Source organism: Nyctereutes procyonoides, unplaced genomic scaffold (genome assembly GCF_905146905.1).
Source record: "Nyctereutes procyonoides isolate TBG_1078 unplaced genomic scaffold, NYPRO_anot_genome, whole genome shotgun sequence".
Classification (NCBI taxonomy): domain Eukaryota; kingdom Metazoa; phylum Chordata; class Mammalia; order Carnivora; family Canidae; genus Nyctereutes; species Nyctereutes procyonoides.
Genome location: NW_026575024.1, coordinates 38,925,125 through 38,950,770, shown reverse-complemented (window position 1 = coordinate 38,950,770; position 25,646 = coordinate 38,925,125). Strand labels below are relative to the sequence as shown.

At 37.4% G+C, this 25,646-nt stretch overlaps 1 protein-coding gene across 7 annotated transcripts in view; it reads left to right on the top strand.

The window, feature by feature from the left end:
* The first annotated feature begins 1,597 nt into the window (after positions 1 to 1,597).
* The window catches only part of TASP1 (taspase 1), a 321,618-nt gene continuing 297,569 nt past the window's right edge, over positions 1,598 to 25,646 (top strand). For 2 of the 7 annotated variants that reach the window (XR_008667003.1, XM_055345390.1), the window contains exons 1-4: positions 1,599 to 2,186; positions 11,786 to 12,004; positions 16,007 to 16,074; positions 19,072 to 19,140. Coding sequence is in view for 5 of the 7 variants with exons in the window: in XM_055345390.1 (XP_055201365.1) it covers positions 11,860 to 12,004; positions 16,007 to 16,074; positions 19,072 to 19,140 (282 nt within the window). In the remaining 2 variants the exon portion in view is untranslated. Of the gene's footprint in view, positions 2,187 to 7,813; positions 7,834 to 10,998; positions 12,005 to 16,006; positions 16,075 to 19,071; positions 19,141 to 24,608; positions 24,880 to 25,646 lie in introns of those variants that run through there. The other 5 variants (XM_055345382.1, XM_055345355.1, XM_055345373.1 and 2 more) reach the window with 5 other exon arrangements.

The window sequence follows — 25,646 nt, the reverse complement described above, 5'->3', positions numbered from 1 at the left end:
TCAAAACCAGAAGCCTATGAGATCAAAACCCACTGTGTCCTGTTTCTGTTCTTACTAAAGGTTGCTTGCATGTTTGTTTCTCATCTTATGGGCTTAAAAACCCAAACATTATTAGGCTTCTATTATATGTAAATGCTCTCAGTAGCGAAGAGCTTCAGCACTGGCATCCTACTCTGGATTCTCGAGACATTGATTTTTGGTCTCTGGGCATTTCTTTTAGCTGAGCACAAGGATACTTGCTGTGTTTTATCCAGCATTTTTAAGTGTTCTGTACTTATTGATATAAATAAAATAAAAATGATTTCACCCCTAACTCAATCCAATCTTATTTCCATTAATAGCTTCACTTATATTCCGACACATAACCTTTTAACCATCTTCCACATACACTATGTATGTATATGTAAATATACATAAAATGAGTAAGTACACAGATATGCATAAAAAATGGGATGTAAAATATTATTTTGGATTTTTAAAAAGTCATATGTCTTGGATAGTTTTTCATCTGAGTACTTAAAAAATGGTTGCATCATCAGTTTGCATTTTTATAATATATTAACTATTCCATATATATATATATTTAAAGATTTTATTTATTCATTCATGAGAGACACAGAAAGAGAGGCAGAGACACAGGCAGAGGGAGGAGAAGCAGGCTCTGTGCAAGGAGCCCGATGAGGGACTTGATCTTGGGAATTCAGGATTATGCCCTGAGCCAAAGGCAGATGCTCAACTTAGTCCATATTGATAGAAATTCAAGTTCCCATTTTTTTCTCCTACATGAGCTATGCTGTAAAAAAACCTCCTTGGGCAGTGCCAACCACATAGAAATTATTTGATAAATATTTTTTGCATGAATATATAAATATAAAAAAATATATATATCTTTGTGCACGTGCAACATATGGAAATATTATAAGTAGATTCTAAAAGTGTATCTTCTGGGTCAAAGGGTAAATACATTTAAAAATGTGGTAGGTGACCATCAAGTTGCCCCCTCCCCCCATCAGATTGCCCCCTCCCCCCCTTTATTCCACCAACAATGAACAAGAGTGATTGTTTTCTCAATCCTCACCAACAGGATATAGTATCAGTTTTAAAATTTCATATAATCAGATAGAAGAGGACTGCTATTTTTTATCCGCAATTAAAATAATCCCCCCCCCCCTCAGCGAGGTGGAACATCTTTTTATAATTGTACTTCTAGGAAGGGCCCAGGTCATGTTAAGCTTCTTGTCTGGGGACCATACTTAGAGCTACTACTACTTCACTTCTTTCAATCTCTCCTTTCTGGAACACGTTTATTTATTTATTTATTTTTTATTTTATTTATTTTTTTTTAAATTTTTTTATTTATTTATGATAGTCACAGAGAGAGAGAGAGAGGCAGAGACACAGGCAGAGGGAGAAGCAGGCTCCATGCACCGGGAGCTCGACGTGGGACTCGATCCCGGGTCTCCAGGATCGCGCCCTGGGCCAAAGGCAGGCGCCAAACCGCTGCGCCACCCAGGGATCCCTGGAACACGTTTAAAGGTGTTTTTTTTTTTTTTTTTTTTTTTGTTAAAGGACTCATGTTAATAGTTACAAAGAAACATTAAAGGGATTACATTGTTACTGGGTCTTGATTCTATCTATTTCATCTTTTATTTATTTATTTTTTTTGGGTCTTGATTTTAGACGCTAGATGGTGAAAGGCCACCCACACTTCCATTCTCCCCAGGGCAGATCTGGCCCCACCTTCCACCTGGAATCCGCGCGGAATTCTAGTTTTCCCTACTGTATGCGGTGCTGCAAGGACTGAATAAAATTAAGCTCTGAAGTGACACCTCAATAAATCAGGGCTATTGTAATTTGATTTCGTGTCACATCGCGGGTCTGCCGACCACTCGGATCCGCAGGAGGCCCAGGAGACCGGATCCCTAAGAGCCTGGGCGAGACGAGACTGGCAACGGCGCCTGCGCAGCTCAGGAGGCGCCTCCAGGTGAAGTCCTCGCGTAACTCGTGCGGGCAGGTGAAACGCTCGCCAGCAGCGGGCGGAGTCAGAGCCCCTCGTGGGCGTGCGCTTCCGGCCACGTGGCTACGCGCTTGCCCAATGGGAGAGCTTGACGTCAGCCCCCGCTTCCTCACCCTGGCAACGGGCGGGTGACTACTTCCGGCGCTGTGAGGGCTCGGGGCTGAGGCGGGTGAGTGTCCCTCTTTCTCACGCTGTCCGCGCCGCTGCCGCCGCTGCGGCGCTGTGTCTGTCCAGGCCCGTCCGCGCGCTGGGACGTCGTCTCCGGGCCGGGAGGGGGCGGCGCCCACGATGCCCACTGCCTGGGCCGGTGCTGAAGGAGCGGATCCGGGACGTCTGTCGTCCCCTCGGTCGCGCGTGGCGCCGTGCCGCTCGCCCTCTCATCCGTGGCTCCAGCGTGGCGGTCTCCTTCCTGCTCCCGGCAAGGGACTGCCTGTGCGCGGGCCGTCCCCGCTGTCCCTCTCTCCCTGGGCAGTGGCGGGCTGCGGGGTGCTCCCTGGCGGAGGCTCGCGGAGACCGAGGGGCGCGCCCTGCCCTGCGTGGCAGTCCGGGGCCGCAGCAGCCGCGTGGTGTTAGAGCGGCCTGGTTGGAGTCTCCCAGGACGTTAGGAGGAAAGGACCGAGGGGACGGAGCAGGAGCGGCTGCGGAGGAGGGTGGGAAACAGGAGCTGGACGGGCCCTGGAAATAGAGGAGAGGGCACCGTGTTTCCGGGAGGAGCGAGTAACTTGACTCGCCTCTGTAGGGGAGGGGAAAGAAAAGGTGTTTTCTGGACCATGTGACCGAGATCCTTTAATACTAAGCCAAGGAATTTCTATACACTCGGGGGTTGGGTAATTTCCTTTTTTGCTTGTTTTAAATAAAGCTCACCCCCCCCCCACCATTTACAAAAAGCAGCGCATGCTTTTTAAAGAATATCTGGAAAATGCAGGAATAATTAATAGAGATCACCCATAGTTTCACCAACCCAGCATTTTGATCCCTAATTTTTTTAATAGTACATTCTTAACCTATTTATGAGCATAGCGTGTGTGTATAAAATGCGACTGTAGCCAAAAAGTATACTTTTTGTACATTCCACTCATTGCACAGGTCGATCTTTTTTCTTTTTTTTTTTAAAGATTTTTATTTATTTATTTATTCATAGAGAGAGAGAGAGGCAGAGACACAGGGAGAGGGAGAAGCAGGCTCCACGCAGGGAGCCCGATGCGGGACTCGATCCTGGGTCTCCAGGTTCACACCCCAGGCCGCAGGCGGCGCTAAACCGCTGCGCCACCAGGGCTGCCCGGTCCATCTTTTTTTTAAAGATGTAATTCACAGACTATCAAACCACGCTTTTAAATTGTAACTTTCAATAGTTTTTACTATATTCATAAATGTATCTAATTCCAGACCGTTTTCATCATCTCCGAAAGAAACTACCCATTACAATCGTTTCCCATTTGATCTCCCAGGCCCTGGCAACCACTAATCTGATTCTTCCTTACCCCTACCCCAGTCCCTAGCAGCCACTTCTGTGTCTGTAGGTTTTCCCATTCTGGACATTTCACACAAATGGAATTATATAATATGTGGCCTTTTGTGTGTGCCTTCTTTTACTTAGCATAATGTTTCCAAGGCTCATCCCTGTTGAATTTTGTATCAGTACTTCATTCCTTTTTATGGCTGAATAATATTCCATTATATGAATATGCCACATTTTGTTTATCCATTATCAGTTAATGGACATTTGTTTTCTCTTTTTAACTATTATGAATAATTCTGCAAACATCCATGTACAGGTGTTTGTGTGCATATATGTTTTCATTTCTCTTGGATTATATGGGGGAGTGGAATTGCTGGGTCATATGGTAACTGTTCAGCTTTTTTTTTTTTTAAGATTCTATTTATTTGAGAGAGAGGGAGCGCATGAGTAGGGGAGGAGGGACTGAGGCAGAGGGACTGAAGCAGGTAGAGCAGGGAGCCCAATGCAGGGCTTGATCCCAGGACCCCGGGATCATGACTTGAGCCAAAGGCAGACCATCAACCAACTGAACCACACGGGTGCCCCTCTGTTTAGCTTTTTAAGGAACTGCCAGATATTTTGAAAGTGGCCTGTACTAGCAGGATGTGAGGATTCTGATTTCTCCATATCCTTTTAACACTTAAATGATCTGTTTTTTGAATTATAGCTATGCTGTTGGTTACGAAATGGTACCTCACTGTAGTTTTGATTTCTATTTCCCTGATGGCTAGTAATGTTGAGCATCTTTTCAGCCCTTTGTGTATCTTTGGAGAAATGACAATCCAATTCCTTTGCTTATTTTTATATTGAATTTTAAAAACCTTTGATGTTGTTTGAGTCCCTTATCAGATATGCAATTTGCAGTGTTTTTTTTTCCATTTTCTCTCATTTTGTGTGTGTGTGTGTGTGTGTGTGTGTTTAACTTTTTTGAATAGTGCCTTTTGAAGTACAAACATTTAAACTTTTGGTGAGTTCTGATTTATCTATATTTTCTTTGATTGGTTGTGCATGGTGTCATATCTAAAACCATGGCCAAATCCAATATTATGAAGATTTACCACTATGTCTTTTCCTAAGAGTTTTACAGTTTTGGCTCTTACGTTTAGTTCTTGATCTATGTGGATCAAAGATCGGTAGATAGGAATAAGTAGGAATCCAAGTTGATTCTTTTGCATATGCCTATCTGGTTTTTTGAGCACCATTTTTTTTTGAAAAGACTATCCCTTTTCTATTTAAGTTCTTTTTAAGGGAAGCAGAGGGAGAGGGAAAGAGGGAATCTTGTTTTTTTTATTTTTTTATTTTTTTAAATTTATTTTTATTTTTTTTGGAAAGAGGGAATCTTAAGCAGGCTCCACACCCAGCATGCAGCCCTACATAGGCTCATGACCTGAGCCGAAATTAAGAGTTGGATGTTTAACCCACTGAGCCACCCTGGCACCCCTATCCTTTCCCTATTTAATGGTCTTGGCACCCTTGTTGAAAGCCAATTGACCATAAATAATATAGGTTATCATTTCTTTTAACCATTTCTCTATGTTGGACATTTAGATCACTCCCAGATTTTTGTTTTTCTAAATTATCCTGTGTTAAACACAGCATAACAGGCGTAAAACCCTTTCTCCTTTTGAAGTTATTTTGGTAGAAAGTGTTCTCAGAAGTGAAATTCCTGGGTCAAAGATGAAAGAAGTGTGTTTTAGAGCTCATTGAATGAGGCATTAAACCTTCAATGTCATGATGTTAAGAGTGACAGAATGCTTTATTCATCAGTTTCTATAGCTTAAGGGCTGGATTTCTGTAAAAGTCTTTTGCTATACGATGGATAGATTCTCTGACTTACTATTCTTTTGACTGCTTCTAGGAGACTAAGTCAGTCTAGAGTGAAAAACTTCAACACCAGAGGCAAACAGGACGTGTAGTAGTTTTCTAAATGGTGTAAAGAAAAAAAAATGTCATCACCATGCAGTAGGAAAATAAAAGTCTTTGAGAGAACTAGAGTCAAGATTTAGACTTTAAATCAATGCCGTGAAAGTCCCTGGAGCAAAAATGATGTTTTATTCCGAGTCTCTCTTCTGATCTTGATAATTGGGTTAATTTACATTCATCTTAGTCTCAGAGATAACTTAAATGCATGTTTCGTAGATAGTACCTGGTGAAAAAAAAAATCAAATGCAGAAGGCTATTAGGAGAAAATCAAGTTTCCTTTTCATTTTGCCCCTCAAGTCTCCCAGTTCTCCTTAGAGGTATCCGTGGTACTATTGTTACTTGTGTTTGTAAAGACTAGTTCATACATAAAGTATCTCTGGAAAGATAGTATATGCAAAATTATACATTTTAAGGCTCTTGATACTGACAAATTCCTTTTCAAAATGGTTATTTACATCAGTTTATGGTGGCAGTACAGTGCTTGTTAGGAAGACTATTTTTGTTTATTTCTTTGAATATTCATTTCTTAATATTGGATATCCAGTTTATATTTCCTCTTTTGTATATTGTCTGCTCATGTCTTTTGGCATGCTGTTCGTTTTGATTGGAGTTGTCCTTTATGAAATTTATTTTGGCAGTCTTTTGTAGTTGTTTTACAATAGTCTGGATTTGGGAAGAAAAGTTAGGCTGCTTTTTGTAACATATATACTCAGAGGTATGTGAGCTGAACAAGGGTCAAGAAGTAGGGAAAAGGAAGTTAAATGCTTGAGGGAGAAATTTACAGGATTTAGAAAGTGGGTGCAGTCCAAGATGACTTCAAGGTGAATTAGAAAAAGAGCAGTGCTTTTAAGAAAAATACAGAGTGATATGGAAAGATGAGTTTATTTTGGGGAGGTTAAGAGTGAAGAGGATCCAGGTTGAGCTATCCAGGAGACTTGTGACTAGAGCTCAAGAGTAGAAGATAAAGAATTACAAATAATTTTTTTTTTTTTTAAGAATTACAAATAATTTGATTTACTGAGAGAGGATTGTTTTGAAAGGTTGGCAGTGGATGAAATTGCTGAAGGAGACATTTGAGAATAGGTCTGTGAACAGGGAGTCTTACGAGGACAAAATTGGGAAGGGTCAGCGGGGTCATGAAGAGCTAGGATGGTAGATTGGCATGTTTGCCAAGAAGAACAGAGGATCTAGAGAACAAACGTTGCAAGCAACAGAGTAAGAAAAGGCCATTAGGTTTGGTAACTTGGAAAAGATGCAATTTATGGGAAGCATGAAATTTGTTTTGTTCTGAAACAACTTTATTAAGATATAATTCATTTATCATATAATTTATCCACTTAAAGTGTACAACTCAGCGGTATTTATTATATTCAGGATTGTACAACCATCACCATAATCAATTTTAGGACATTTTAATTGCCACCAAAAGAAAGCTTGCCCCCATTAGCAGTCACTCTCCAATGCCCCTTTGGCTTCACAGCCCAAGGCAACAATTAATCTACTTTAGATTTGCCTACTCTGGACATTGCACATAAATGGAAACATACACTATGTGGCCTTTTGTCTTTGACTTCTTTCATTGTTTTCAGAATTCATGCCATAGTATATATCTGTACTTATTATTTTTTTTTATGGCTAGTTAATGTTCCATTGTTTGAATGTACCACATTTTGTTTAACCATTTTCAGTTCATGGACATTTGAGTTGTTATTACTTTTTGACTGTTATGAATAATTCTGCTATAAACATCTATGTACAGTTTTTTGTGTGGACATATTTTCAGTTCTCTTGGGTATATATCTATGAGTGAAATTATTGGGTTATATGCTAACCGTGTGTTTAATTTTTGATGCAACTATTGCAGAGGATGGACAAGTTGCTAGTGTTTTTTTTTTTTTTTAGAAACAATTAAATGAATTTTAATATCATCACTAGTGGGAAATTACAAAATGTCCCTTTTCAAGCATATTATTCAGAAATAAAGGCATAAAAAATGAGCCTATACAATTGTTTTCTGTTGTGTAAAACTGTAACATGCTTAAACATTTCCTTTCATTGGAAACCTTGTGTGTTGAATGTTACCTCAAAGCTTAGCTGGAATGTTAGAGTTTTTTCTTGTAGATCAGTGTATTGATGTAAGTATACTTCATCAATTTCAAATAATGATTTGTAATAATGAGTACAGATATGATAAAAAATAATCCCAGGGATATTTGATGTTAATCTACAGTAATGACTTATTTTTTACTCATTAGTCTAAACTGTAGAGATCAAATACTATTGATTTTTTTTTTTTAATTTGGATTACCTGTAGTTCATGTGGCCTCAAAAGTTCAAGATCCAGAAAAACAAAAACAGAAAAACAAAACAACAACAGACAAACAAAAACTTTTAGGTCAGTATTGTTGATTGGCCATGTTTTTAGTCTGTTCCTGACCTAGGTGGGGTGAGTGTTGAGAACAGTCAGCATGTGGTATTTTCCCTCCTACTGAAGTTTTTTAAAAATTATTTTTATTTTAAATTTTTTTAAAGATTTATTTTATTGGAGAGAGAGAGAGAGAGAGAGAGAGAGAGACAGAGATAGTGAGAGACAGCATGAGTGGAGAGGAGAGCGAGAAGCAGGCTACCTGGTGAACAGGGAGCCCAAGTTGGGGCTTGATTCCAGGACCCTGGGATCATGAGTGAAGGCAGATGCTTAACAGGCTAAGCCACTTGGGTAGCCCCTTACAGAAGTTTTTTTATTTTATTATTATTATTAATAATAATAATTATTTTTTTACAGAAGTTTTTAAGTGGGATATCATAGGCTTGCTTTATTGGAACTTGGATTTAGGGATCCCTGGGTGGCGCAGAGGTTTGGCGCCTGCCTTTGGCCCAGGGCGCGATCCTGGAGACCCGGGATCGAATCCCACGTCGGGCTCCCGGTGCATGGAGCCTGCTTCTCCCTCTGCCTATGTCTCTGCCTCTCTCTCTCTCTCTCTCTCTGTATGACTATCATAAATATATTAAAAAAAATTAAAAAAAAAAGGAACTTGGATTTAGCTAGTCACTTCATGCTTCCATAAATAAATAAATGAATAAAAAAAAGTTTTGGGGGAGAGTATTATGTTCAGATTTTTCAATATTGAAAGGTATTAACTATGAACAGTAAAATTTCCATCCTATTTTTGTCATTCAAATCTTTGGGTGACTACTATTATACTATTTTTTGGGCATATTCTTCTAGATTTATACTTTGCATATATATTTAACTGTATTTTTTCTTCCCCTTCCTCAAAATATGGTAATTTTTGCATGTATTTCTATACTGTGCCTTTTTTACTACCAAAAATACCTATAAGATTAGTCAATATGTATTTGTATATCAGGAATATTCTCATTTTTTCCAACGGCTGCTTTTAATTAACTACTTAAATCAAGACATTGTTGGTTCATATCTTTACTATTACAAATAATCCTTCAGTGTGCATTTGTAATTTTGATTGATTTTACTAGATTGCCCTTGTTGAGTTTTGTCATCTTATGCTGCTACTAGCAGTGTATAATTACTCCTGTTTCTCAATAGCCTCAAAATGTGATATTTTGATGTTGGTCAACCCACACTAAAAAATGGCATTTGGGTGTAGTTTTATTTTGTATCTTTCTTTTGAGTGAGGTTTAGCATCTTTTGATCTGTTTAAACTATTATATGACTTTTCTGTCAACTGGGATTTGCCCACTTACCCTTTGTCATCTCGTTTTTAGTCATTTGTTGGAACTCTTTATTTATTAGGTAGGCCAGACCTTTAATGGGTTTAGAGTTAAATGGAAACGGATGTTGGAAAAGAAGTTGCTTCATTTCTAATTGAAATCAAAACATTCTGGTAACTATTGGGAGTTGGAAGCCAGAGTCGTACATTGCATAGCCTATTTAAGTTTATTTTCCAGTCCCGTGGAACTTTGGGAGCCAACATTTTTGGAGGAGTTTATGGAGATGACGTGATTTACTAAATAAATATATTTCAGATAGTCTCTGAGGGATGGTACATTGCTCAAGAAATAGCACATTTATCCTCCACATTTTATTTTTTTTCAGACAAGCCTAAGAAGCAGTATTTAAAATCTCTCATATACATTAACATGCCTATTACATCAACCTTATTCATTATAAAATATAGATGTTTCAGTTTATTTATGAAAAAAATGTATCTTTTTTTCTTTTTTAAAGATTTTAATTATTTATTCATTAGAGACACACAGAGAGAGGCAGAGATGCAGGCAGGGGGAGAAGCAGGCTCCATGCAAGAAACCCCATGCGGGACTTGATCCCGGGACTCTGGGATCACGCCCTGAGCCAAAGGCAGACACTCAACTGCTGAGCCACCCAGTCATCCCTTAAAAAATTTATCCGATAACAGTGAGTCAGAGTAGCTTTAAGTTTAATAACCCATATTGCCTGGATGTGTTTTCATTTTTTTTTTTTTTAAGATTTTATTTATTTATTCATGGGAGAGACACAGAGAGAGGCAGAGGCAGCAGAGAGAGAAGCAGGCTTCCCACAGGGAGCCTGATGCAGGCGTCAATCCCAGGACCCTAGAATCACGACCTGAGCCAAAGACAGATGCTCAACCACTGAGTCACCCAGGTGCCCCAGATGTGTTTTCATTTGAACTGAAACTTAATTTTCCAAGGATTGAGTTTTTACTTAACCTATGTCTGTAGTACTAGTGGGCCCAAGCTCATTTCATAGCAGGGTCAGACATGATGGCATGCATAGGCTGGAAGATGAATTGCTAATCACTTAAATTCTGCTTCATCAAGTGATGCATGAATAAATAGTAGTTAAAGTCAAATAACCAAAGAGAAATAACCAAACAACCAAAGTCAAATAAAGGTAACTGGGGCAGATCCTTGTGAAATCATTAGAAGATCCATTCTTAAACAGCTGCCACCACAAAATAAAAACATATGCAGGCATTTTCATTCACTTTTATTTAATCAACATCAGCACCCCCCCTTTTTTTTTTTAAGATTTTTATTTATTTATTCATGAGATATACAGAGAGAGAGAGGCAGAGACACAGGCAGAGGGAGAAGCAGGCTCCATGCAGGGAGCCCGACATGGGACTTGATCCTGGGTCTCTGGGATCACACCCTGGGCCGAAGGCACTAAACTGCTAAGCGACCGGGGCTGCCCAGCACTCTTTTGTAATCAAACTTTCTTCCTGCATTTATGAGTATATGTTAACATTTTAATATTTAATAGCATATATATATTTTGATTTAAAACTGTTTAGCCTTTAGATGAAATGTTATATAAAAAAGATTGAATGGAGTCTTTTTAACCAAGAATTAAAAGTTAAAATGCCATAAGGCAGTGCTTCTCAGGCCATCTCTGGTATAAAGGTCCAACTTTAAGAACTTTTTAATTGACTGTTGACTGTTTCTTATATAAAATGGAAAAGAACCAAAGCCAAAACCCAAAAAAAACAAACCCCAAACAAAACTGAAATATGGAACTGTGAATGAAAGATATCAAATAAAAGCTGAATTTTATTGTATTTAATAGATAAAATCAAATATAATTTTAAGCAAATAGAAAAATCACAAAAAGTGTACACATTGTTGAAAATGTGTATATAAACCAATTAATATATTAACAAAATAATAATCTGTTGCAGACTGGTAACAAACCCTGGTTTGAAGACCATACCTAGGGTAAACACTATTTTTTTTAGGCAGCTAACTCATTTTTTACGTTACTATTTATGTATTATATTGGCAAAGAAAGACTTATGCCCCTCCCTATTTCTGTTTAGAATAAGGCACAAATTTTACCTAACTGTGAATCTAGGTGTCTTCTTGTGGTAATCATTTTACAGTATGTGTGTGTGTGTCAGATCTGTTTTGTACACCTTAAACTTACACAGTGTTATATGTTAGTCTAGAACAATAAAGCTGGGGGAAAAAGTAAGCTGCAATCTAGGCTTTATGTCAAGGTTTTGTGGTGTTTCCAGCATCACCTGTGATTCTAGATTGTCCCAGAGATTATTAGCATTTGGATTGAAGGGAGTAGAAGGTGATCTCTAAATTATATTAAGGTTTTCTTCAATGTAAATACAATGAAAGATAAAATATCTTTGGACTCAGTATGAAGTCTTTTTACAACAGTTCTTTTGTTTATATGATTTTAAGCAAGTACTGTCTGTGGACATAGATTTAAATTCTAACCTTTTCATATTCTTTGTATTACCCAGTTAAATGACTTTAAAATTAGATTTTTGGAAAGTTATCTTTGCACAAATTTGTATAAGTTATGTGTGTGTTAGTGAAAGAAATATATACCATCTTTGCCTGTTTTTCTTTAGGGTAATTCCTCTCCTGCAATTACTTTTGGATGGAAGTATGCACTTTTCCCAATAGAAGATGATAATCTCGGAGAATGACCATGGAGAAGGGGATGAGTTCTGGAGAAGGGCTGCCTTCCAGATCATCTCAGGTTTCGGCTGTTAAAATAACAGTCAAAGAGTTGGAAACAAAGCAGTCCCATAAGGAGAAGCGAGGGGGCTTTGTGTTGGTACATGCAGGTGAGCTCTAAGTGGGCAGTCAGAAGATGAAAATAATGTTGATTTTTTTTCTTGCTTTGAAGTACCCTGAGAATTGAATTTCACATCTAGAAGAGGCAAACTGCCAGAAAGGAGTTGGAACTAAAGAGATTGACTTCAATATAGGTCTCTTGGTCTTCATACTTGGAAGATGTTATAAGGACAGCTCTTCCTATATCTTCACTGCCCTATCCCATTTTTTACTTTTACCCCTTATATTAGGTATAATTAACTAGTGTTAAAATCAGAAAAAATAATTTCTTAAATTCTGGTTTGTGTTTTTAAAAATAATGCTGCTGAAAAATTTTATTGACTATGGCTATTTTATTTATTTTTTAAAAATTTCATTTATTTTGAGAGAGAGCACATGTTGGTGGGAAAAGCAGAGGGGGAGGGAGAGGAAGAGAGAGAATCTCAAGTGGACTCCATGCTGTGCATGGAGCCCAATGAGGGGCTTGATCCGACGACTCCAAGCTCATGACCATAGCTGGACACTTAACTGACTGAGCCACTCATGCGCCCCAACTGTGGTCATTTTAGAGTCGAATTACATGGTAATGGAGCTGGATTGCCTTCTTAATGTTGTAAGTGAGGAAGAGAGATTCAGCAGTGTCAACCTCATGGCTAGTCTATACTGGAGCCAGGGTGAGATACCATTAAGTGGGCTCTTAATTCCAGTGTAGTGCTTTTGGCAACAGATCACCCTGTAATCTCTACTTCAGAGGACGTGGAAGACAGACACAGTGATGTTTAACTCTTGGGTCCCGGATCATTGAACAGTTTGGGTTTCAGAGGAGTACAGCTCTGCTCAGGTCTGCCCAGCAGGCTTTTTTTTTTTAAAAAAGATTTATTTTTATTTATTTATTTATTTATTTATTTATTTATTTATTTATTTATTTATTTATTCATTTATTTATTTATTCACGAGAGACACACAAAGAGGCAGAGACATAGGCAGAGGGAGAAGCAGGCTCCCTGTGGGGAGGTCCCAGGACCCCAGGATCATGACCTGAGCCAAAGGCAGATGCTCAACCTCTCGAGCCACCCAGGTGCCCCTGCCTTTTTTAAAAGTCATTTTTATTTGCCTACATTTATCTAAAACTCATGACTTCTATGAAGGTAGAAGAAATGGCTGAATCTTCTTTTAACTTTCCTTAGATAGTCAAGCAGGATGGAATCAAGATTAAATTTGATATGCAGTAAGGAGTAGAATTGTTCTTTTTGTCAAATTGGTGCCCTGCCTGGTCATTAACCTTTGGCTGTATCTGGACTAGATAACTTGGGAAGTCTTACAGAGTCTAATCTAGGAGTATTGAAAAAAACCTAGGTTCAATTTGCTTTTCTTTCGAAAGATTTTACAAAGAAATGATTTTACAAAGAAATGAGGTACATTTTAGAAATAATGCAGTTAAAAGTAAACTTGGGACCAGACTGCCTGCCTTCTACTATACCATGTTAATAGTGCATCTGTCATGGTACCCAGTAAGTTATTTTATTCAGAATGAGTATGTGACAAAAGTATAAGAAAGGTTTGAAATTTGTAACAGGTGACAACATAGAGCTTTTGATTAGTTGGAGTGCATTGCTTTCTGTGACTGTCATGGTGGTATCCCTCTTCTTGCAGACATTCCCTAGATGGGAATGGCTCTTAGATGTAGTTGATGCTGGGGGCCAGCCGTAGTAGGAGGAAATCTGGGTTATGACAGGAAATTATGTGGATTAAAGTGACCCTTTCCTAAGTTATTAGAAGGTCAGATAGACTGATTATACAGAAATATATATCTTGGACACTTTGGGGACAAAATTTCAGTTCCTCAGTCATTGTAGAGACTTTAAAGCTTATTTTTTTATTTTAGTTTTTTTTTAAAGATTTTATTTATTTATTCATGATAGACATAGAGAGAGAGGGAGAGGGAGAGAGGCAGAGGGAAAAGCAGGCTCCATGCTGGGAGCCCGACGCGGGACTCGATCCCGGGACCCCAGGACCGCACCCTGGGCCAAAGGCAGGCGCTAAACCACTGAGCCACCCAGGGATCCCCTATTTTAGTTTTTTACTAGAGGAGACTTGCCCAAATTTTATTTTATTTTATTTTATTTTATTTTATTTTATTTTATTTTATTTTATTTTATTTTATTTTATTTTATTATTTATTTTTTTTTAAAAGATTTTTTATTTATTTATGAGAGACATAGAGAGAGAGAGAGGTAGAGACACAGGCAGAGGAAGAAGCAGGCTCCATGCAGGGAGCCTGATGTGGGACTTGATCCCAGAACTCCAGGATCACACCCTGAGCCAAAGGCAGATGCTCAACCACTGAGCCACCCAGCCATCCACCATCCCCTTTTTTTTTCTTGCCCAAATTTTAGTCATTTGAATCTTAGATTCTTGATTTTTTCCTAGATCTTATATTACCTGTACTGTTTACCTAATCTTAAAAAGCTGAACACTTTTTACCTTAAAAAGTAAAAGATGAAACGTATTTTTAGTTAAATGAAATATCAGTATCACTTGCATTAGGAAAAAATAAACACAGTGCAACCAAAACAGTGTAATTAAATTTTAGCTGACTCCTCTTGCATGTTAGTGGCTTAGATCCTGAGGCTACTTTTCCTTTGTTAAATAGAGAATTTAGCAAGTGTGAATCAGATATTAAAGATGTACAGTGGCCATGCTGAGACTTTTCACTTATTCAGAACAGAAGGACTTAAATGTTAAATCCTATTAAAACTGTTATCCATACAGTAAAGTCATATGTATAGCAGTAGTGTCCCATGATTTGGGAAATAAATACTCCTGAAAGATTGGGCCCTGACATCTAAGTTGACAGGTATATTAGAGAACCATGAAGAAGAGAGGCCTGTTAAATATTGGTTCTCCTGAGAAATAGGATTAGAATTTGGGTGATTATGGATTCTTGTTGTTTTGGCATCTTTTTTGCCCTTTTGGGTCCCTGATTGATAGATTCATGGGCTAGTTCTTTCTGTGGTCTGAGGAAAGGTGGAGTAAGATTGTGTCACACAGTCTGTAGTCCCAAGTGAAAAGCCCTGAGGCTTAGAAATGCAGTTCTTAGCCTTCCTTCTGTTGGACCCTTATGGGGCCTTGGTGAATGGGTGAGGGAGTGATTCAGAGTTCTGTTAAAGAACTTTGTTTAGAAGCCTATTCATCCAGAGAGTTTAAGGGCCCTAGTTCTGGTTTCTTTCTTATTTAGATTATTTTCAAATCCCTAACTAAGCAAGTATTAATTCTTTTAGGGAAACAAATTTCAGAGCCATTCTCTTGAGGAAGTTGCTGGATGTTTAAGAGATGGGGACCACTGGGATTTCCAATAGGTGGGCTAGAATATGCTGTCACTGAGGTTTCAGAAACCCTCTGAGCTATATTCCAACAGCGAGAGGATGTAAAAAAGTGTTAGCGCAGGGGAGTGGTGGTATTTTGTGGTTGTGGAGAGGTGGGATGTAACAGTCCTCAACTTTAAATGTTATTTAGAAACTACCTAGTTTTCTGAAGTTACTTTTTAGTATATGTGCTGCCAAAGCGAGCACTCTCAAGTTACTTTTAAGAATTCAGGATTCTGAACAGTAATTTACCAAATGGCAGGGACTTTCTAAGGGTCAGCAAAAAGGAACGTGAAGGGACTCTGTCCCTGACACCTCCTGGGTTATTACCTCCAGACCAAAAAACTCTTGACTTTGGAGAGAGATTTTCGAAAGGAGATCTTGATGGGGCCTGTTTGGGAATATGAGCTATTTCTAGTGCCTCTGGCAGGAAAATAACCTTTGAAAAAGGAGCTAAGACATGGTGTTAAAAAGGCTTATGGTAGAGAAGGAAGCTATTAGATTTTGAAAACTCCATACATGTAGGACAATAGTTTTATTGTGATCAGGAGAGTATCAATTTGTATGAACTATTTATATAATATATGTAAAGTTTCTGATATTTTAATGATTACTAACAACTGGTTGTTTTTTTTTTTTCCACTACAGGTGCAGGCTATCATTCTGAATCCAAAGCCAAGGAATATAAACATGTATGCAAACGAGCTTGTCAGAAGGTATGAGCAGAGTGTGTCTGATGGAAACATTTCGGTTTTGACCAGCTTTACCCTGAAATTCAGAATTTTAAGATTTGACTTATAAGATGGTCTTTACTTTGGACCATGAAATTATTTTGCTCATATTTGTGGGGTCTCTGTTTTGTTTTGTGTTTTTTATTCTCCAAATGATGCTTAGATCTTTCTCTTCCTTTCCCAGATTAAAGTCTGTGTTTTTGGAATTGTGGGCACATAATCATATATCTTTTAATCTTTGCAAAGGCATTGAGCTCCATAGGAGTAGAGAAAATAGTTCAAAGGCAGCTAGTGTGTCTTTCTATAAAGAGAAGAAAATAAATAATAAAAAATTAAAATGGGTGCTTTTCTTAGGGAGATTACCCTGTGCTTTTTCCTTCAGTTTTTCATTATGTAATTTGTATCATAACAAATTCATTGTCATTCCTGAGCTTAGTTTTGCCCTTGTTCTTAGTTGTGCTTTTTCCCTCTTTGGTTTTTGAGGCTTTGCTAAATTGTTGAATAGTTAAGTAGAGGCAGGAATGGACTCAGAAGAAATATTGTTTGTTTTTATTTTGATCTTGACTATATATACCCTTTTGGCAAAGTTACCATTATTTTTTGCAAATATAATGTTAATGGATATTATATATCAAGTAAATATGGGTCTCTTCCAGCTCTTTTCATTTATATTTACATACCATTTAAAAGAAAGATTATACTTTATTAGAGATCCAAGCTTTTTCTTATGACTGAAATCACATAAATAAATAATATTTTGTTATAGGGATTTTATTTTTTTAAATTTATGATAAAGCTAAAGGTTCTCTAAACTATTTCTTATTTTTAATCTTTTTTTTCAAAGTGTGAGATGTGGCAGCCTGGGTGGTTCAGCGGTTTAGCGCTGCCTTCAGCCCAGGGCGTGATCCTGGAGACCCGGGATTGAGTCCCATGTTGGGCTCCCTTCATGGAGCCTGCTTCTCCCTCTACCTGTGTCTCTGCCTCTCTCTCTCTCTGTCTCTCATGAATGAATAAATAAAATCTTTAAAAACCAAAGTGTGAGATGTTCACATTGTCTGAAAAAATAAGTTTTATATAACTATAGTCCTAGAATACTAATACAATTGGAATCTATAATCAGCCTCCTCAATCTACACAGTGAATGAACGTCTTAAAAGTTTAATGAGGAATACAACTCTTAGGTTTTGTGCATTTTCTTTGTTGACTAAATTGGAGCTTTAATAGTTCATTTAGAAATCAGTTTACCTTCTTTCTCTTTCCTTTATCCTTCAGACATAAGGTGATTTTATGGGCCTTTACGTTTTATAGTTTATATTACAAAAGAACATGATTTGTTGATATATATATATATACACACACACATATACACATACATATATACACAGTATACAATATACAGTAGTCTGCCCTCATCCATGGGGGATATGTTCCAAGACTCCCAGTGGATGCTGAAACTGCCTATAGTACCGAACCCTATATGTATTGTGTTTTTTCCTATGTATACATACATATGTATGATAAAGTTTACTTTATAAACTATAAACTTTATAAGTTTACTTTATAAACTAAACTACTTTATAAGCAGTAAGAGATCAACAACAGTAATTAGGGGATCCCTGGGTGGCTCAGTGATTTGGCGCCTGCCTTCGGCCCAGGGCGTGATCCTGGAGACCTGGGATCTGGTCACATGTTGGGCTTCCTGCATGGAGCCTGCTTGTCTCTCTCCTTGTGTCTCTGCCTCTCTCTCTCTCTGTGTGTCTCATGAATAAATAAATAAAATCTTTAAAAAAACAACAGTAATTAATAATAAAACAGTAATACTGTGTGTGTGTATACAAAAGTTATGTGAATGTGGTCTCTTTCTCTGTGAAAATACCTTACTGTACATCACTCACCCCTTCTTGTGATGATGTGAAATGATAAAATGCCTACTGATGGCATGAAGTGAGTGAATGATGTAGGCATCGGGGCATAGTGCTAGGCTATTATTAACTTGATGTTATGTCAGAAAGAGGATCATCAACTTCTGGACCATAGTTAATTGGGAGTAACTGAAATTGAGTATAAAGGGGAACCACTGTAGTACCAAAAATGCTTTTGTCACAGGTATGTGTCCATTTAAAGATTCTGAAATATTTCTGAGTCTCGTTTTCTATAGTGAGGGGCGTGGAAAGTAGTAACTGGGAGAAGATGTTGTTAGCTTAGTCTGAGATTCAATTATGTATATAAAATATGAATTAGGATATTTATATATTTTTTCTTTATCCAAATATTTATTTAGATTCCATTTAACATACTGTGCAATATTAGTTTCAGGTGCAGAATTAATTAATTAAAGATATTATTTATTTCATGAGACACAGAGATAGAGAGAGAGAGAGAGAGAGAGAGAGAGAGAGAGAGAAAGAGGCAGAGAGGCAGAGACACAGGCAGAGGGAGAAGCAGGCTCCATGTAGGGAGCCCGATGTGGGACTTGATCCCAGACTCAAGCATCATGCTCTAGGCTCAAGGCAGGTGCTAAACCACTGAGCAGTCCAGGGATCCCCACAGGTGCAGAATTTAGTAATTCATTACTTACTTACAACACCCCATGCTCATCACAACAAGCACCTTCCTTTGAATTGTCAGGATATTTAAACCAAACTGAATCACATAATGTCTATAGCTGTTTTGAATTGCTGTGTGATGAGTGAAGCCCTTTCATTTACTAAATTGCCTGCACTTTGCATTTAATGGCAGATTTTATTCATTGTCTTAATTTGTGTAAAAAGTGAACTATATCATGAATTATCCTGAATATAAAGCCTTGCTTGTTTTAAATATAACTAGGTTATGTCTCGAAGTATGGAGTGGAACTAGTGATCAATTTTTATTAACTCTAAATGTCTCCTACACTTCTTTAAGGCTTTGGAAAATTTCTGGGTAGGTATGTTTGGGAAGTTGTGGTTTTACAATGAATAATCTCTCTCCTTGATTTCATAGGCAATTGAAAAGCTACAGGCTGGTGCTCTTGCGACAGATGCAGTGACTGCAGCTCTAGTGGAACTTGAGGTATTTCTTTTCTCTATGTTTTATTTAAAATATTTGTGAGTTTATGTTCATTATTCTTAAATGACATGAAAGTATTGAGTTAGTTAACCATCAGTTATAGGACCAGTGTTTCCCAACTGTACTAACAAATTTATGAAGAAGCCTGTGATATTGTTAGGTTGTTTTCATTGAGGACTTCTCTGAATATCATAAAAGTTGGTTAAATCCCATCCACCCACCCCTTTTTGTGAGATTCATGAATACAAAAGTTATTGGTGTTTGGATACTTAAATTTTCCTATAATGTTCAGTAGGAAAATTCCTGAAGTTAACTCTATTTCCCCAAAAGTAACACATGTCCTCTTGTGTAGGAAACAGAAAATTACAGCTGTCTAGAAGTGTCTAAAGTAGAAGTGGAAGTTCCTCATAAATCTGTCAGATCTATATCCTGAAGCTGTGCTTTGTGAAGTGTGTCTTGTCCAGTGTGATTGTTAAGTTGGTCTCTGATTAACTGAAGACATTGAGAATTCAGTGGGGAGGCTCTCAAGGTCCCTATACTCATACTCTAAAGTGAGGATCTCTCAGTTCTCCTAATCTGGAATATTGAGGATGAATTTGTTCTGGTGATATTGAAGCCTTCAGAAGACTGACTCTTGCTCCAACTTAAAGAAGATAGATTTGTGTCAGTCTGTTTAGAGGATTATAGTGAACAAATGGTTTTCTGGTTGAGACCAATTGCTTGGAGACAAGATAGGAAGATAAAACAGTGATGAGTTGAGGTGGGAGGTGGATGGAGTGGGTTTCTCAAGTTGACTGAATTGTGGCCCTTTTGTTTAGGCTCTTATTTCAGAGTACCTTCCCAGTCATAACAGGCCTTGCTTTTTCCTATGAAAATTGCCCAGGAGTTTACCAGAAGGCCTGGCTGTGTTTTCTGTATATTTCTCTGCTTAGTTATGGAACTACACTTTTGTAGATTTTAATCTGTCCTGTTAATGCCTTCACATGGGTCCAAGTGTAGTCAAGGAAAGTGAATATAGATGATAGGTACGAGTTCTATTGTAGTTTTGGTCTCTAACACATCTGACTTGGGATATGTGGCCCCTCCTGTTGTGACTGATACATCTTATATCAGCTGTACCAATCCTTAGCTCTGGGCACCTCACAGATTCCCCTTGACTCAATTTTTCCATTTATAATATGGGGATAATTCCTATTTTATAGAATTCTGAAGATTGAGGTAACATATGACAAGCACTTGGGTCATTGTGTTGCACATAGTAAGTATCCCTGAAAAGTTAGTAATTATTACTGTTATGAAGTGCTTGGAAATGATATATATAATGTGGATATTTATGGTGATATCAATGACGTTTTTACAATATCAAGAAAAGTTTATATATTGTGGATGAAAGGAAAAAAGTGCCACAAGAAAGAAGATTGATGTTCTTACCACCAGATCTTACCTTTACTCAAAACACAAGGAAGGCTTCATCTAACTTAATTCAGTTGTTAATTACAAATTACTCTCCTTTATGTGTAAGAGGATGTCCTGAAATTATTGGGAGTGCATGGATGGAGTCAGTGTGGGGCCAGGGAAAGTAAAAGAAGGTTAATGAGTGGTTGGAAGGTATACTATAATGGCAATTATGAATACAAAATTGAGTAAAAATAAGTTTTTCTTTTGTTTTCATCTTAGAATAAGTTTAACTTTCTGAAGTCGTACATATATCATGTTGAATATTTTATTACATTTTCCTCCAGCAATGAATCAATCATACTTTTAAAGAGTTTACTCATTTATGCTTAAAAATGATTAAAAATACATTCTGGAATAGTAAGTTACTGATGAATAAGTGAGGTTTATAGTTTTGAATGATGGCATCTGTTTTTTAAGAGTGTGGATATTAAGTTCTTTTTTAAACAAACTTGTTCTATTATTTTTGACTGGATTATGTTGTACAGATAATGGGAGCATTAGATACTGACCTGAGTGAGTTTAGTGTACTTCTCCCTTCTCACCCCCATTACTAAATTTGGAGAATAATTTCAATTAGTTGTTTAAGAATTCGTTTTTATGTGGAACCTTTGAAATATGTTAGTAGTTTAAAGGCAAGGCTAACTGCAAGAATTTTCCTAAATCTTAAGAATTATGTTAGAAATCATGCTTATACTGCCCTCTGCAGTTTCAGTCACTTTGATTCACTACCTTTAAATAAGGTGAAGTTTTCAGGAGTTCAGTTGGAGTATTTTAACAGTTTGAGTCAACAAAACAATATAAGAAAATCATATTTAAGTATTTAAAAAATATTTTATTTATTTATTCATGAGACAGAGAGAGAGAGAGGCAGAGACACAGGCAGAGGGAGAAGCAGGCTCCATGCAGGGAGCCTGATGTGGGACTCGATCCCGGGTCTCCAGGATCAGGCCCTGGGCTGAAGGCAGCGCTAAACTGCTGAGCCACCGGGCTGCCTGAATATTTTCTGTAATATAAATAACATATCAAGTCTTTTCAGCTTACTGAAAAGAGAAAATCAGAGAGTCTGATTTATAATGTGTTGTTTAATTTAGGAGTACCTACTTTTCTTTAGTTTTGATCAATTTATTCAGTAAAGCTAACTCTTGTATTAATTGCTGAAATAATACCTTTTTTTTTTTTGTGACTTTGGGATGTACTCTTTTGAATAAAAAAAGAAAACCTTTTTTTTTAAACATAGGCAGAATTCCTTGAATGCTTTACTGATTGTGAGCTGAAATGACTGAAATGGTTTAATGGTCCTTACTGGCTAGAAGGAATAACTGACCTTGTATTTAAAAAAAATATATGAGAATTTGCACTTATCAAATAGTCGAAAGTACACTGATTTCAACTCCATGGCATAGAGGAGGAAGAGACAAGGTAAAAGAAAAAGAAATTTATGTATATATATGTGTGTGTGTGTGTGTGTGTGTATATATATATATATATATATATATATATATATATATACACATATACACTTACACAGGCCACCAGACACATTATTTTTGAACTTTTCTTGGAAACCAGTTACCTTGTGTAGTTTCATTATCCTCATTTACCACAACAGACAAGTGGTGTCATCCTAAGACTACCACTTCTGTACACTAGAGAGATGTTTCTATCATTTAAATAAGTAAGGAGGTGAGTGCATAAGTTCCTGCCTGTTGAACTGACCAGTTTCTCTCCTCAGGGTTTTGGGAGGGAAAGTGCCCACCCCATTTGAGGTGTGTTCTGCAGTGTGGAAGTGAAAATGATATGACACTAGAGTGCTTTTTGTTTATCTTCAAAATGTGAAGAGGGAAATAGAAACAGTTTATAGATCATATTTTAATTTGTTATTAAACTGATTTGGTTTCATTGTTTCACTTAGCTATTTATAGCTTTTTTTGAGATTTTCCTTATAAACTGATGGGAAAATGACTTCTATCCGTTGGATAGTACCATTCTGATCTCCTTCAGTGGAAAAGAGGTGTTATGAAACATCTTGATCTTCCTATCTGGGGCTGTTCATCTGGAAGGTAGTTGTTTTCATGGCTGCTTTTGGAATAGTTTTGGTTCAGGTAGTGGCAGTGTAAACTCTAGACCATAATTTTGCACATTTCACATGGTATAACTTCTAATATGAATTTCTTCTTTGAGAAAATTGGCAATAGATCTGGATGAATCATGATGCAACTGTTAATGTAGAAAGTGTGCCACTGAGTCTGATGGAAAACAAGCTACTTGTAAAATACTTACTGAAGCTCCCTTGGCACATTGATTTTTTTTTTTCTAAAAAACATCTATTAAGGCCTGGTTTTTAATTTCTGATAAGGAATCTTGGGGGGAATTTGAATGACAGACTTTTGAGAGTTTTTTTGTAGTCTTGTATGAGAAAACTGATGAATCTGGCTGAGAGTTTGAATATCTTGGTGTAGGCTCTGAGAGATTTTGGCCAATTCATTTTGAAAACTGGTTATTTTGGTAGGTAGAATACTGTGCGTTAAAATAGTGGTTGATATAGCTTGGAAACTTCATATAGTGAAAGGCAGCTTGCACAGACTTCTTTGTTAAAAATGTTTTGTTGAGTTTATATTATTCTAAGTGGATGCTGCAGTTCTTGTGTTGACTTGATTTGATTCATCCTTTAAGGCTTCCTATGGTCAGGAGAGATGGTAAGTCATGACTGAAACTAGTTTATTATCCAAATGCTTTAGCATTTAAAGAGCAGATTATATTGGGCACACGTTTCTATGTCTGTCTGCTAAAAGCAGTCTGTTGTCTTTGGGTCTCTATGTAATCAAATGTAATGCTCGCTTATAAACTCTAAGAAAATTGTTTAAGAAGTAACTTCTTATAGATGGCTGATAGTTTGGGGTAGGAGAGGGAAAAAAAGTATTTGCATTATTATATATTTATGTTATTATATATAATATTGTCTCTACATTCTTTTTTACCCAGAGCCAGCTGGCATAACACCATGCATTACTTTAAAGCAGGGATCTTCAGAATATCATCACTGTTGACTAGTCTGTTGTTGGGGCCTCAGTCCAGGTTCTGTGCAGTTACAGGATTAGGCCACACTCTCTTTTCTTGGGCTGGAATTGTGTGCCACAGGGGGAGAGAGCACCTAAGGCCTGCTAGTCCTTAAAATGCTTAGTGGTCATGGAAATGATATGGATTGCTGCTGGCATATGGGTAGGTCTAGGATGGAAGGGAACATTGGGAAGGGCTGATAAAACCCACTTTCTCTCAACAAACCTGTTCACAAGTTTGGTTGTGGAGTTTGGATGTGGAGTTTCTTTGTGAGTAGGCACTTAACCACATCCCGCCCCCTACCCTACCTCAGTGTTTGTTTTTTGTTGTTGTTGTTGCATAAAAAGAGGGGCATTTGTTTTATAGGCATTTCTTTTATTTGGGAAGTTAGAAAATTATGTAAATAAATGAACATCTCCATTTTTCTGAACATTTTCTGCTTTGCAGAAATCATCTTTTCATAAGCAGCGGGTAGCTGAGTATTTCAGTGGTTCCTTGCTTCCTCCTCTTTTTCTCTCCCCCAAGGGGCTGAACACATTGGAAAGGCAGCTTGATGCATTTAGCTCACATATATACAAGTGCCCATTAACTGCAATATGACTGATGAGTCTAATTTAGACCTAACACTCTTGAAAGTCTCATTTTTTCTCTTCAATTGATAGTATCTTTTATTCTCTGTAATGTGGGGAGGATCTGTTTTTATGTATTTGAGGCAAGGAGTTTTACCTCTTATCCTTTGTAGTACTTAACCTGTTTTCATTGCATGAAATTTGAGTTTTGTCCTTAGGTGCTCTTTTTCCTTTTTTCCCCCCAACTTAGTATCATTGATTATTTCAAAGACCCCATTTTGCTTGTCAGTTTAGCATTATTTCCAGGGGTGCTTCAGTATTTCTGTGTATTCCAGCTGTTTATAGAGTCTTTATGTTTCTCTGCATTCTTTTGTTTTATTTTTTGAGGTGTACATACACAGTTACACTTCATGGAGTTGCATCCAGCCAAGTATCCATGTTCTTCTTGTGAAGAGGCAGAGAAAATCACCTCTCCCAAGAATTTCCACCTTCTGACCAAGGGAAATGTGTCCTGAGGAGCTGTACGCAGATGGGAGGCAACTTGTTTGCTTGTTCTGCTGCTAGAGCATTGATTTAATTAGAAGACAGGCTGTGGGTGGCCATGTGCAGACAAAGAAGCACCAGACATGTCGAGCCCAGTTAGCCTGGGACAGTAAAAGTAAGTTACACTCTTTTTAAAACACTTTGGAATACTGATGCTGATTCTTGCCTTTAGTACTAAGGGGCAACTTGTAACTTACTGTTTGTGTTTACACAGTAGGTACATCTGTTCTTTTTCTAGGACCCTAGACATTAAATGTGCTTTCTAGCACAAAGTACCTGCTTAATGGAAAAGCAGTGATTTTTTTTTCCTCTAATTTTTTTAGAATAAAAAGAAAACTGCACCAATTATTACATTCTGATTTAATTTAACACTGCATCAAAACTGTGTATTAGTTTTTGATCAAGTCAAAACACTGAAGTACAGAGCTTGTTATGTTTTACTTTGTACTGATGGGAACATGAAACACTTTTCACTTTTTTCTAGCCATTTCTTGAGGAGTTCTGTGAACCTTATGAGGTATATTTATCTTGACTGAATCTCGAAGATATGGTCTAAGACGATACATAGCAGATCCTGAAGAACATATAGTTTTATATGTGAACCCTCATTTTGTTCTTGGAATTGTTACTCTGCAAGAACATACTACATTTTGAAATTCAGTTTTGAGCTACTAAACACTACACTTGGTAGTAGGGTGGAATTGGTGGTAATTTGTGTTTTGGCTGTGTGGAAGCAACTTAGGTTTATGAATTGAGTCCTGTATTAGTAGAGATACTAGATTCATTGGCCCTTAGATTTGTAGTGTTGTGTTATTGAATCATTTTGTGTGTGTATGCTTGTGTGCATTTGGGGCATCAGTTTTATAATCGAACATCTGTTTT